The sequence below is a fragment of the Apostichopus japonicus genome, chromosome 6 (genome assembly GCF_037975245.1).
Source record: "Apostichopus japonicus isolate 1M-3 chromosome 6, ASM3797524v1, whole genome shotgun sequence".
Classification (NCBI taxonomy): domain Eukaryota; kingdom Metazoa; phylum Echinodermata; class Holothuroidea; order Aspidochirotida; family Stichopodidae; genus Apostichopus; species Apostichopus japonicus.
The window spans coordinates 9,054,188-9,069,287 of record NC_092566.1 but is presented as its reverse complement, the minus strand read 5'-3'; the positions used below and the strand labels follow the sequence as shown (position 1 = coordinate 9,069,287).

The window sequence follows — 15,100 nt, the reverse complement described above, 5'->3', positions numbered from 1 at the left end:
ATGATTTTGCATCTGTAGGGTTTGAGAATGTTTAGAGTACAGTCTTAAACACATTTGAGAGCAAGTATAATTGTTTTCAATATTATTTGGAACGAAACCAACTGTCGACCTTATAACATTGTGATGGGCTTCGAGAGACAGCGGCCCTGATGTCACCGGGTCCCCTTTTGCACTCTTAAATATCCCATATTTTCCCGTCCCCTTCATATTTTCTCGGTCCCTCAAATTGACGCCAGGCCCTGTGATGTATCCCCTCACCGCCCCCCCCCCCCCCCTCGTCAGGCTTGGTGATGATGAGAGTGTTCCCGCTGTAACAAACGTTTGATAAACAAATATATGTTACTCCTTCATTATCTTTAAATGGTTGAACGATGTTTAGGCATGGTTTGAATTTTAATACATTTTGAAATATTTTCAATAAATAAAACCTCACATAACTGCATTAATATCCAAATAAGAATATATCTGATTATGAGGTCATTATTTATTTCTCTCTCTCTCACTCCGTTAGAAACTAGACCAAGTTCATTTTCAAAATGATGATATGAAGGAAGTAAGCTCTTTTTTTTTTCTTTAAACTTTCACCGTTGTCCTTCTATAATCTTGCATTTGATTTCTGAGCTTCTGCTGTAACAAAAGCTGTTTGACCGAAAACACAAACAATGTCAGCATCCAGGAGATGTTAATAATCCGCTGTGTACTTGTAGAAGGAAAACAGAGAAATAGGTCGGTGACTTAATTGGATAATTTAAAATCATATTCTGAACAATGCACGATATTATTGATAAAAGTACTATAGAAATAATAGCGATTATAAGTCTTAAGTCTCTGTAATTACAAAATGAGAGCAAGAAAGAGAATCTTGTCATCACCGTTGTTCAGATCGTCATCATATTGACGAAATCAATATATATATATATATATATATATATATATATATATATATATATATATATAAGCTATATATATAAGCTATATATATATATATATAAGCTATATATATATATATAAGCTATATATATATATATATACTTGAAAGTTTCAAGATCAATTTCTTTTGGAGTGGTTTTGTTTTATTCTCGGTGACTTTACATTTATTTGATGAGTTTAAAAGCTTCCGTAGTATGGATGTACCTAAGACAGATTATGCCTGTGTGTATTTTGTTCCTGTTTCTTCGAGAGTTACTGTTGTTACTAGCGTAAGTACCGTCCACTATCCAGTATGTTTAAACTCTTTTGAATCAACACGCACCCAAAGGACTGCTCAATCAAATCATGAGAAGCTAAAACAGAAAAAAAGGAAGGGAAAAAAAGCAGAAGAAGAAGAAAAATCAGAAAAGAAAAGGGGGAAAGAAATCCCAGAAGTAAGACACCAAAACAGCTCCTCGTTGAGACGATCATCTGAGCACACACGCTGCCAGTGTGAAGTCAACTGTGTCACTCCAAGGGAACTCTTCTGTCTTGCTAACAGGACTATCTGTCTGTTCAGTCGCTTTAAGACGATTGATTATAAGGTATCAAATGTTTTACTACATGTAAGTATAGGTAAAAGCAGATTTGAAACGAAATATTTTTCAAATACAAATCGTCTACTTGAAGCTGTCCCACTGACTGAGGTTGTCAGAGGGAGGCGAAGGACAATTGAACGTTCATGTAGGGATGCGGTGCCGGGGTGAGGGGTGTGGGGTGAGCGGTGAGGGTGAGGGGTGAGGTGTATATGGTATATACTCACAATTCCTTCAACGTGCCTTTTGGGCTTCGCCCCCCCCCCCCACGTCCCTCTTAATTGTTCATCTTCATTCCAACAATAGAAAGGGAAACATAAACATAGCAAAAAGTGAGAAATATAAAGACATCTAAATTCTCCTCGCAATCCATTGTTCATTAGTTTTATGACATTGTTACAGTAACATTTTGGTAGCATATCATCGTAGTATATATGTATATATTGTCAAATTACCAGACAGCCAAACTGCAGTGTGGTTTCGATGATGCTACATGAATGATATTATATGAATGTGACACACTATAGACTGTATAGCCAGGATGAAAAACATACTTCAATCTAAGTAGTATAGCAACGGGCATTGAGTTATGACAATCAATGCTCACATTGGCAGCTGATGACCGAGATGGAATCTTTTTTTGTAATCAGCGTACAGATTGATCTCTACCAAAAACCACAGGCTTCTCAATGTGGTACACCTATAAGCCGTACATTAAGCCGTACATTAAGCCACCTGGTCCCCAACATTTTTTGCGTCTGGTTTGTCTCTAAAACATCTAACTAGGCAACAGATCATTTTCGTAAACGGTTACATCCAAATTATTTGGCACTGGATTTCGACATTTGCAAACTGATACGACGGAAAGCTTCAAAAACGGAAGCAGAGATATAATACCAATGGTTGGCAATTATATCGTCCATTCCAATAGCAATGTTGTATGTACCAACAGTACAACGTTATTTACACACCTTTGTGCGCAGGCATGTGCAGCGACGTACCTGGCAACTCCGAAAGTTACCGACACACTAAAAGTCAATGGAGATTTGGTCGAGACTTCTGATTCTTATCTACGGATGCCCTTCACCTAATTCCAATTGCCAACAGCCTCTCCTATCCTTATGAGGCGAAACGCACATACTATATAATAGGCTGGTCGGTGGGAGATACGGTAGATTATAAAACAAGGTTTCCACAATTTGACCCCTGGTAACTCCAAACGACCTTTGAACTCCACAAAAAAAAAACGTTCTTGTTGTACATAACGTGTCACAACTACTAAATAAGAGATTGGTCCTAGCTTCCCTTTTGGAGATATCGTGTTTACAAGGTTTTCACAATTTGACCCATGGTGACCCCAAATGACCTTTTAACACCACTAAGAACAACAGGGATCCTGAAATCAACGTGTCACAACTACATAGTAAATATGACATTGGTCCAAGAATTTCTTCTTGAGATATCGTGTTTACAAGCAAGGCGTCACACACATCATACACATAAACAGATACACACTCAACCGCCTGCATGACTATATACGAAAGTTACGATTATCATCGAAACCAAAAAGCGAAGAACTGTAAAAAGTTGTCAAAGCTATTTCTTAAATGCGTCATCTGTTTCATTTTGCTCTTCTAACTCTTATGATTAAATCAAGTAATTCCTTTCACGCCACTGGCATTACTTAATATTTCTAATAAGTAACAAATTACATGCATGGCCTCCCCTATATGATGTTATATTGCTTCCGATGAATATATGGTATACTTTTATAGAGTTGAACTTGAATCACACCTTCGACCTGAGAAGTGATATGAGCTCCTGTAGTTTTAGAAGGATTGGTGGGGGGGATCGAATGAAAGGATAGGGATCAGGTGGCACATTTGTCTCCGAGTCCCCTTTTGAAAGTCATAATTGTTCCTTAGCTACCGTAGATGCTGGCCCTTTCATTGGCCGCCGGCACCAGATAAGTATATCCCCCTGACACCGCCTCGTCAGGGAGCCGAAGGGTATGATACGGAATGTTGAGGGAGGATGGGGGGGGGTGGGAGGAAGGAGAAAGGAGAAAGAAGGTGAGAGGGTATAGGGGAGAAGATAAAACTTATACTCTGTTTATCTTCCATTTCTCCGGCAGAACTAACCCGATGTTAACTCTGTTAGTCAAACATAAAGAAACAATAATAACAACTGTTTTGTTTCTAAATATAATAATACCAACTGACCAATCCATATAAATGCAAAAAAAGAAAAATGAAACTTTCAAGGATTTTTTTTTTCTCGGTTCAAAATTTTATTAACTTTCTAAAAGAATCTCGCGGAGTATATACATACACAGCACAATATTGTATAATAATTATTACATAAAGAAAATACAAAATAGAGTGTGTCTCGTTTTATACTTTTAACTATCACATCAAGTTTACAATATATACATATATCTTCTTTTGGCACAGCTTTTTTTCCCCCTTTTGATTTCATTTTTATCTACTTTGCCTCTTTACATGTAGGTATACATCAACAACAAAAAAGAAGAAGTTCTGAACGAGCAATGCGGACCACGTTTGCGCTGCAAGAAACGAATATATAACAGACCCGAGTTAGGGGTGGAGATGGTGTCTCTGGGGCTGGGGAATGGGGGATGGGGGGGTCGTTTCTGTGGGTACGGTGTTTGACTTTACCAAGTTGATCTCACAGATTGTAACGTTTTGAACCTGAAGATTCAGAATTCAAAAGAAAGTGTGTGTGTGGGAGAAGGGGTGGGGGAGGGGTAGGGGGTCCGGTCCAAGCCGAAGTTATATATCAAAGATATGCCATCACCAAGCACAAGCTGAAACGAGCTATCGGACGAAATATGAAGAACAGAAACAGAAAACGACGTTTCGAAACATTGAATATGCCGGCGTTGCCTGCTCGCTACCTTGACAAACGAATAAAATAATCTATAAATGAAAATCATGAAACATTTTTGGCCAAGAAATCTAATAAATATTTTGTAAACCAAAATTGGAAGAGGATTTTTGGAAATTGATAGGAATGAACAGAAACTCTTTGGTTTTAACTAAAATATTCGAACCAATTTTGGCAAGGGAGAAGGAGAAAAAAAAAAAAAAAAGTTTGAGAACTTTGAGAAATAATGAAAGAATAAAGTAGTTGTTTCTACGGGAAGAAAAAAATATTTACGATTCTAAATTCAATTTCAGTTAAAGCCTCACTGTCAAGAAATCATGAAAAAAAAATGTACCACAGAAAAAATTCTAAACAAGTAACTTGTACAGACAATGTTGAATAGTGAAAATTAATTTTAATGAAAAACCGATAAGAGAGATTAGATATTATACGATTTATAGTTAGTGTATATTATTATAATCCTTCATATATGTACTTTTAGTTATACCAAAAAACTATACAAGTTTACCCCAAACAACGCCCTCTCTATCTCTATCGTGAGATGACCCAGTGATGATATTTTAGTGAAATGACGACCAAACCGCCAAATAGATTTTATTGTCCTCAATGAAATAATCAGCAAGTGGGTATTCCACGGGTATGTGGGAGGTGTGTTTACTCCTTCCCACTTTTCAAACCCACACCAACAAAGGAAAGCATTGGTTAGTAAAAACTTGCGTGTATAGACCGAATTGCAGACCGGATTTACGATAGCCTAAATAAACTTAAATGCAAAATATCCTTTCTTAGTTAGTTGTTTTTCCGGGGGGGGGGGGCCCTAGATTCTGCTAAATGGAGTCCTTTTAAAAAAAAATGGATCCGGACCTGGTTAGAACCGGAAATGTTTAACAATTTGAACATCGAAACAGTTTGCCTTTTTAAATGACATGCATCTTAGTGTGACGTAATCACAAGGAAAAGGATCTCTACTTACAGTTAAACTTAAAGTGTTTTTTTCCCCCTCTTTTCAAATAAGTAGTTAATTGATTATTTCGAGGCTATTCAGAAGAACTATTTTTTCTCTCTCATTTTGAAAGTCCTTATAGTCAATTTAGATTTAGAGAACCTAGAATTAAAGGTCCTGAAATTTTTCGCCATATATATAGGCTATATATACATATAGGCTATATATACATATAGGCTATATATATATAGGCTACATATAGGCTATACATATATGTATATATACTTACTTTAACAGGAACTTCTTATAATAGTTATGTTAGGGGAACCCCCTTAAAGTAACATGACTTACATAAACCTATATATATGTCCGTAATTTACTCAGGTAGGGAAATTCCCAAAGCTGCTGCGTGTTGCTTGGCCCTTTGGCGAAGACTTTCGATACTATTTGCATGAACTTGATGGTTAACTAAAGGAGCAAGGGGAGGGGGCAGGAATGGTCCAGGCTGCCAGGCTAGTCCCGCCGGAAGTGAACTAGGAGCCAGTGAAGGTAAAAGTGATCCTTGTCGGTCTGAACTGAGAAGGAATGCAAATGGTGATGGAAAAGAAGGTCTTGGAAGCCATGCACCCGGCGGAAAGTGTCCGTTCATATATGGTCGCAGGGCCGCGGAGTGGCTGAAGGATGTGGGGTAGGGTACGTCTCTTGGAAACTGTGGTAGGTCAGGAAACAAACCTGTGTAGAACAAATTAAGAGTGGAAATTAATTGTTTGAATTTTCATGAATCATTAAAACGGAGATCATTTACAAAAAAAAACTTTAAAAAATATTTGTGTGAGTCAATTCTGATGACGTCAGCAAAAAGTTACGTCAAGATATTGATGTCAAAGGGATTCTGAATTTTTTAAGTAGGTTGTAAATTAGATCGATCAATCGATATTCATTGAGAAAAATATATAAAACGTATGATCGACGATAACACCGAATGGCATATGAGACTCTTTCAACCAATCATTTTCTGTTGGAAACTAAAATATAGCCTAATATATCTGATATGTTTCAAAAGCAATCAGTTTAACTTACAAAAATAAAATTTGATTTACAATTTGATTTTTAATGTTTCTTAGGTTTTGCATGTCAAGAACTCGGAGACAGCATATAGTATTAAAAAAAATTAAAATGGTAGATCTTCTGTTATGCAATCACACCTTAGTAAAACATGACGTCACTTCACGTCACAAGACCCTTTCGTGATTCCCGACCCAACGTTGAGACATGATTATGACGTCTCATATTGAAAGATACGTTATTCTGCTAGTCTATACTCTATACTATATGCACAGTACATGCCATTAAACTAGAAAAAAAAAACTTTTGCAACATATTTCCGTACCATCATAGGAATAGGCCAAAAGCAAAAATAGCGCCATACTTTATTGTTTTGTAAACCTATCCCGCTTTATCCAAACAGAGACTTCAAGACAACTCACAGACATCAGAGTTGGCTAAGCCGTAATTCAGTCGTGGTCTTAGTTAAGTTAATCAAACCTATAGCCCTTACTTTTCAGATGAGGAGTGGGTTTTGGGATATATGGGAGGATTTCCAACTCCTTAACAAAACTCATTGGTCATGTTTGTGTAAATACGGGGGCGCCCGGACTCTTCACTGAATGACCTATCAGGCGCCCTCACTAATTCAGTACTATTTGAATTTGGGGATACATGCCGTCTTGATGAGCCTCAAGTAAATCCTCTTGAGATAAGAAGATAAAGACGATTTGCTTTCGATTCGTTTTTTCCTTTATTTCCTAAGATGGAGAAACACACACTTAGTACTATTTGCATTAAAGGATTTATCCTAAAGCCGTATAACCGTTTTTCATTGGAAATTTAAACTTAATTGTTTAATATCTTTGTTTATTCGAGAGAGACAGAGAAAAGAGAAAGAGAGAGAACCCTTTGTAGAAAAAAAGATTAAGAAAACATTTGTTATAAGAGCGGAGGAGAGATTTTTGACGTAAATGAGTTCGTCCTGTCGATCATGGCAGTTTTGATATGGGTTGTTTGATTCAAGTCGTTTTTTATGCCACCAGACATTTTCGTTCTATATTACCTTCGATTGATGCATATTATAATAGTTCAAAATTCTTAGTTATTCAATTTCACTTAACATTTGATTTTCCGTGTAATGTTTTTGAAGGCTTCTTATCTATTTTTTGAATTTTTAAAAACAAGTGTATAACTATATATGATCCTTGCAATTTTTTATTTGAACCATACGATAACGTCATGTGGTTTATTATCTAAAACTGAATTAACTTGATTTATATAATTTTATGAAAATTGACATCCACATAGCACTACAAATTTAACATCAACTTTTAATCTTGAAAAAAAAAGATTGAATAGTTAACTATGTTATTAACATTCAGACAAAAGGATAGAGGTGACAATTTTGTCCAATTCAAAGTCAGGTAAATCCATTCCAATAAGTCGATATCAAAGTTGTTATAATTAAACGGGATATGACGATAAACCTGATGGTAAAGCAGAAGAAAGAAACAAAGGAAAAAAACAAAGAAAGAAACAAAGAAACAAAGAGGAATAACAATAAGAAAACAAACTACTTACTGTGCGAATAGTCCTTCTTTGGAGAACCGGTCCTCGGGCTATGAGGGCTGCTGCTCGGGCGTAGTTCTGGACTGGTTTTCCCTTCTTCGGAGGAGGAAAGTTTAGTCTGTCCTTCCAGATCGGATTTGGTTGATTCTACGTCATCTTGATTCCCTACCACGTCGACGTCTACTTCTTCTTTAATCGTAAGCGCCATCTTAACGTCCCCTTGGCGTGGCATCTCTCGCTGGTCAAGCTGACGTAGCGACGGGGGAGAGGAGCAGTCCCGATCGGAGCCGGTGTCGCCGTGAGAAGGTCGAGAAGGAGAGACGGGTCGCTTCTCGTCATCCTCCGAGACAGCGCTGCTGGCGTCTTCGTCTTGAGTTCGCTCTTCCTCATCTTCTTCTAAAGTCTTGACTGTTTTATTCTCTTCGACTGATTTTTCATTCATATCTGTCTCTTCTTTGGTCTCGTCTCTCTCCGAGATGGATCGATTACGCTGTTGCTTCCGGAACTTTGCGCGTCGATTTTTGAACCAGACCTGAAGATGTACGTTTGAAGATAAAAATTATCAAATGATAGACGTTATATTTATATAAAAAAATGCGTTTACATGCTATACTAAGGTAAAATATTGTTTTTTTTTCTGTTGGGGGGGGGGGGGTGGGTGGAGACGGGAGTGAGGGTTGGGAGAGGGGGCAGACAAAATAGATTTTCAAAGTCATTAGAATCGAAATAAATTACCTAAAACAACATGCAGTATTAACACATATAACTTATGTACCAATTCGATTATTTTGTGGCCATATTGAAAACGGATTGTGGATGGTTTAAAGGGGATTTGTGGGGGAGGGGTCCATCTGAGCTGATGTAGGATTTTAGTGTAAATTCCTTTGACCCATGCGTTCAACTCCCCCCCCCCCAACCCTTATCCCAACCCTTCCCTGTCCAGGAGTTACGATTTTTCCCGTTGCAGCTCTCAAGTTATTCCACAATCTAAGCAACCTCTTTTACTTTATAGTCATGACAAAATGATACCAAACGTAAGTAAGAATGTTAGAAACAAGTGATACATATTCATAATTATAAGATATTGCATTAAATTAGAAGAAAAGTTGTTAGTTCTGCATCAATTTTAGTTCTGCTATTCGGCCAGTTTAAGTTCAACAAAAGTCAAATCGATTACCGTGAAGAATAATACCGTATTATCATGATACAGAAGGCACATATAATGGTAGAAATAATAGGTACAATGTATGCACAGGAAGGCAAGTTTTCCAATAATATGTGATTAACCTACTTACTTTAATTTCTTTTTTTTTCATTTCTTTTTGATAAACTGTAGAAATGGCAATGCACGCAGTATTCTGGAATACAAACAGAGCCCTCATCGACGACTTGGCCCGTATGTAGAGCTATATTTGATGATGACATCATTGCAATAGGTAATTATTCAATTATTGTCGGAAATCAAAAGGAATTTTTCACATGATCTAACACGTTTTTGACAAAGCTTCACTCTTTTGAAGGGAATAAATTTCACAAATGAATAAACATGACTTTTGTTCAAGCGATTTTCATTTTCGTGATTTGATTTGAATTATTCAGAGATTTAGAAGTGGACCACATGTTGGTGTTGTTTATAAAGGAAGTGGGTCACTGAGATGAATTTAACACCAAAGTGTATTTAGAAATCTTCAGCATTGGAAAATGAGTTATATACTTAAATTGTTTTGGTGTGTGTATGTATGCCTTTGTTTTGTATTCTGACCGAAGACTGGAACAAAAGAGTTCCAGGTCCTCGGATGTGATTTCTAGAGAATCACCACGTCCTCGAAAGAATTCTATTGTTATGGAGTATTGTTAATGTTAGGGTACGTGGATTTAAACAATGGAAAAAACGATGGGGTCCTCGGTCTGAATGTAAATGTCTGAATGTGGGTGTGTGTGGCAGCGGGAGGGTGGGAGCGGGGGGGGGGTGGGCAGGAGGTGGCGATGGTGGTGAAAAGGTATTATGACGGAGTGTAGGTCGATTAAGGTGAACTCACCTGAATTCTTGCCTCTGGTAGGTTAGTGCACATCGCAAGTCGTTCCCGCATCACTACATCCGGGTAATGAGTCTTAGCGAAAGTTTTCTCTAACGCAGCCAGCTGATGGTTAGTAAATGCAGTTCTGCTTCTTCTCTGTTTACGGTGTGCTCCATACCGAGCCTCTAAGATAATATCTGCTTTGGGGAAAAAAATAATAAGAAGAAGAAAAATTATTTCTAAGGTTTTTTTTTTTTTTTTCAAACCTCTCAAATAATGTCTTTTCATTTGATTATTCTTCACTTTTAAAAAAAAATTAAAATTCTGTTGACAACGAGATACGACAAACCCCCAATTTTTTGTTTTTTTGTTTGTTTTGGATTCGGTCTTAACTACATAGTTATTGAGAACATCTGAAAAATAGCAGTACTTAGGCGGAATGGGTTGGGGGGGGGGGGTTGGTTGGTGGGGAGAGGGGTTCGGTCATCATTGTTCCTGAGCTTTCCCTTTTTAAGCTAACATAACATAACAAAACACGTGACATGTTTCGGACCACAAGAACAATTTTAATAAAATTTTAGTAATTGACTTTTTCCCACCTGGGAGAATTTTGGTCATGTTATTCGGATAACTTGTTGTAAAATATTTGACTGCTACACCATGAAAGCTTAACCTCGACATGAGTAACTGAAGTCTCCTTGAAACCCCTCCCCCCCCCCCCCCACCCAAATCCCCTATTCTTACTACCTATATGAGGGTTGCTGGACGCATGGGACTTTTTTTAACCAGAACCAGTATGAAGCGAACATGTGCGATGCCTTATTCAGAGATATGTTTGGTCTTAAAATTCTTTCGAAGTTGATTTTCTTTTTATCTGATTTACTGAAATTTTCTCAGATAGAAAAGGAAGGATGATATGATGTTTATTACAGAAAATTTTACATGGAATTTGAATAGTGTAATGTTTGCATAAAATGTCTTATTTGAAACATTCATTATGATGTTTTGTCTCAAACTGAATTCCGAATTATTTTACCTGATTTTACGGTTTTTTAATTGTTAAAACACTCTTTTTTGCACTTATCCAACCGTATATAATATAAGAGGATTTATTTTTTCATTTTACGTCAACTTTTGAATAAATGTTTATAATTCCAAGGAACCGATTTTGTTTAAATTAAAGACTTAGAATTCAAGAAAGAAGAAAAGAAAACGATATCTGCATATAAAACAAAATTAAGCATTGCGCTTTTTTCAAAATTAAGTTTTTTCGAGTGACATTTTTAAATAGTTAGTTTTATTGAAGAACATTGGCCACATTTTAATAATTATTCTTTTTATGTACAATACTTTATAATATTTACATTATTAATAGTTACTGTTAATAGTTACTGTTCTTATTACGATGGAGAAGACAGTAGTAATAAGGTTTAATAAATAACAGTTGGAAAACAAGGATAACCTTTATCAACTATATAAACCGCTGAAAATGTCCGTAAAATTAATAAATTTATCTTTTATTTGCAAAAAAACGAGAACATGTGGATATGTAAATCATGAAGACTCTAACTATAAACCAAACATAAAAACAAAATCATGGGCAAATAATTAAGGACAATGGAAGAGTAACCAAAGATCGTTCATGCGAATAAATTCTTTAATTGACCATTCAAGAAAGTGCATACGCAAGTATACGCAAAATTCTGAGAGTTTTCCTATTTCTGCTATTTTTCACAAGTTCAATTATACAAAAAATAATAGCTCAACCCGGACTTACAATTCAATTTCCTTAAAATTAATTCTAAATTATAAACCATTTTTCTTTCAAGTTATTTATATTTTTATCCATTTTTGTAGTTCGTAATTCAGTCATACTTTACAACTTATTTAAACTTTGTCAGTACAAATTGTTATCAATAATCCTTGATGAAATATTTGAAAGTTAGATTATATTGACTTTATTATTATTTTTTTTTTATTGTTTTATCGAGAACTCACAATAGTAGTTACACAGAATTGAAAAATCTTCCATTTAATACTCTTAAATATCAAAATAAATGAATTTGTTTTCGTAAGTAAAATTATACAACGCAATATTTAGATATAAAATGATATGATTTACATCAATGCAAATTAAAATACATTCTGTTTGTTTGTCTGTATTTACTTTTAGAACAATGTATCAATCAGATCGAAATCAATAAAGTGTTAGAAATCACTGTTCTAGTTGACTGAACAATTAACAACGGCTTTTATTATTTTTTCTTCATATCAACATCAAATGAACATATAGATGTAAACTTCTATATAAATATATATATAATACATAAAAAAAGCACAACAGATATTTACTGATAAGTAAAGTGATGGAAAAATTGTTTAAAATAACTGATATAGCAACATCAGAAAATAAACGTCACTTTATTATTATTTTACAAAGGGAACAATTTTTGTGTTTATATCTGAATCGCGCAAATTTACTAATGCTATGGTCATGTATGTATTTGGTTGTTATTTTGTATACATACCTGCCAACCTCTCCGCGAGTGAAAGGGCGTGAGTAGATGGTCTGTAACCCGGATGAAGATGATGAAGGCCAGACTGATGCATGCTGTAGACTGCACTAAGAGCAGCAGGATTATATCCTCCTAGGTGATGCATCGTGAAATTTCTGTAAAAATTTAAGAGAAATATTTCATTAAATTATAGTTTTAAAGACAAATATACAAGAGATCACACGTGACATGACCCTTCATTTTTTTAAATTTTTTCTCTGTGAAGAGTTGAGACAGTTGAAAGTGTCCATGTTTACAAATGAAATTTTACTTATTTTGGGATTTGAAAGTACGCAATTATTTTATCTGTTGGAGTTTTTTTTTTTTTTAGAACAGTGGGAGAAATAACAACGTATTTGTATTAAAGTTGTAAATGTTAGTAATTCAATATTGAATTCTTATTATTGCTATTTTATTACAGGTTAAGGCTACAAATCTTATTAAACTGTAGCATTAAACATTGCATCAAATTCTAAACGAATAACTTTCTTTTATAATCCAAACTGTAAATTTAATTAAAATGAAATACAATCTATTTTTGTTTTCATTTTTAGGTAAGCACTTCTTAAGAGAAAAGAAAATTAAAACAGAAGAATATGATATACGTATTAACAAATCTACTAATATCTCCACAGAGGGATGTGAAGTTTCTAAACAGACAAAGTATATATAGATATTCAGTTCATCTAGATATTGGACAATTGCAAGTTTTCTTATTAGATTTTTTATTTCAAGTTTTCTTATTAGATGTTAGTGTTATTTTTCTTGAATTTCTATAAGTTAAACCTGTAATAATCTATTATTGGAACAGATCATTGTAACCGAAAGTTGAGTCATGTTAGGTGACAATCAACAAGCAATCATTTTGAATCAACTTTTATTTCCCAAAGTAGGAAGTCACAGTAGCTAAAAAACACATTTTGAATGCAGCAGGGCGTTGGTGCATACCGGGTGACTCTCTTAAGACGTGAGGTTTTGAGATAATAATAATAACTTGGTGACATGAAAATGTCATATTTCAAGAAAATACCAGTAATATAATATTAATAGTGATATATACCTCTTAACTTATTATGAAAACCAACTTGGAAAGAACCGTTTTGGATTACATATAGTGTTGAAGAACAAACATATAGTGAAATTAACAAATTTGAAACAAAGCGAAGTGAAAATTACAATACAATTGTTTCTGAAATAAGGCAATGCTATTAATTTTCTTCATCATTAGACTAAACCTCTAAAGCTAGATTTGAGTTAGTGTAAACAGTTGAAACGAAATATTTAATCAGAAGAAAAGTAAATAAAATATCAGCCTTCAATAACATTTAATTTTTTTAACGAATAAGTCAAATATTTCTAAGATTAAATATTATTCAATGGTTCCTTTAAAATTGGTATCATGTATATTAATTTATTGCAAACATTTATAAATAATATGTTTAACCTGGATCTTATGTCTCCTAATCGATCAAAACATTATATGTGAGAATTGCCTTTGACTTCTGTTCGATTTTTTTTTTTTTTTTTGCCTTACGTTTCCAAGTGTTCACGCAACACATAAATACATACATACATACATACAAACATACATACATGATGAAGAAACCTAACTTACCAGTTGAAAATAAATGTGCTTAAGTCCAAAGAAACGAGAATCCTCAATGAAATAAGACAAAAAAAGTTAGTTAGTTAGGTTGAAAATGATCCCGATGTGTGGATTGAATTCTAATCCCCTTCGCTTTGTGAGATATTTAGAGCGAATGACAAACTTAACTTAATCCAACGTGAATTTATTTATGAAAGAAGCGGTATTATATCGGTCCCTACTAACTTAACACGAGGGAGGGGCGAGACTCCTGTCAATTATCCTTAACTTTGACTGGCTTTGAAAACGATCATTATCAATCACGTTACAATTGCCGACAGCTTTTAACAAACATCCCAGTTAAAACTTCCATTGTGATTGGCCCATTTGTAAGAGCATTGACCAATCATATGATGCGTATGATAACCCCCTCAAGAGGTTTATACCCACTTTTTGTTTGGTGGTTAGTAGTAGTAGTAAAGTAAATATTGTATGCATGGTGAAGGCATGTTGTAGGAACTTATAGGTAAGTGACAGGCAAACCAAAAAAAAAAGGAAAGAAAAAAGGGAAAAAAAAAGAATAAAGAGAGAAATCATTGGTGTGAAAAAAGAAAAGAATAAAAACGACCCTGTATGATATGGAAGTTGATTGACGGCTATTGGCTCGATGACAAAAGTGATATTCTTTAAACAGGTATTCGTATAAAACGGTAGTCGTGGTTTAAAGTTTGAAAGAGGTGTATGTTTGGAAGTGTATAGTACAATTAAGAAGAAGAAAAATAAAGTAAAGTTATAAATTGCATAATCGAGACGATAATTGAATGAATGATTGACGTATATAAGACCAAGGGGTGAATGGAGACCATTATAATTTACGAGTTGAATTGACAAAACTCGGAAGAAAAGAAAAAGATTATATTTGATTAAGAAATTGTGCTAAGCCTGGGATTATTGGTTAGTCATGATCAACA

At 34.8% G+C, this 15,100-nt stretch overlaps 1 protein-coding gene across 2 annotated transcripts; it reads right to left on the bottom strand.

Annotated features, from left to right (window-relative positions):
- Nucleotides 1-5,217: 5,217 nt before the first annotated feature.
- Nucleotides 5,218-14,427, bottom strand: LOC139968908 (uncharacterized). 2 transcript variants are annotated; one of them, XM_071973521.1, is made up of 5 exons: nucleotides 14,160-14,427; nucleotides 12,518-12,660; nucleotides 10,011-10,189; nucleotides 7,984-8,503; nucleotides 5,218-6,087 (listed from the first exon to the last, which is right to left on the bottom strand). In XM_071973521.1, exons 2-5 carry the CDS (start codon nucleotides 12,648-12,650, stop codon nucleotides 5,732-5,734), a joined length of 1,188 nt encoding a protein of 395 aa, XP_071829622.1. In that variant the 5' UTR covers nucleotides 12,651-12,660; nucleotides 14,160-14,427; the 3' UTR covers nucleotides 5,218-5,731. The 2 variants fall into 2 exon arrangements, with proteins under 2 accessions (XP_071829622.1, XP_071829623.1); XM_071973522.1 differs by having other exon boundaries at nucleotides 10,011-10,186.
- Between the last annotated feature and the right edge of the window lie 673 nt (nucleotides 14,428-15,100).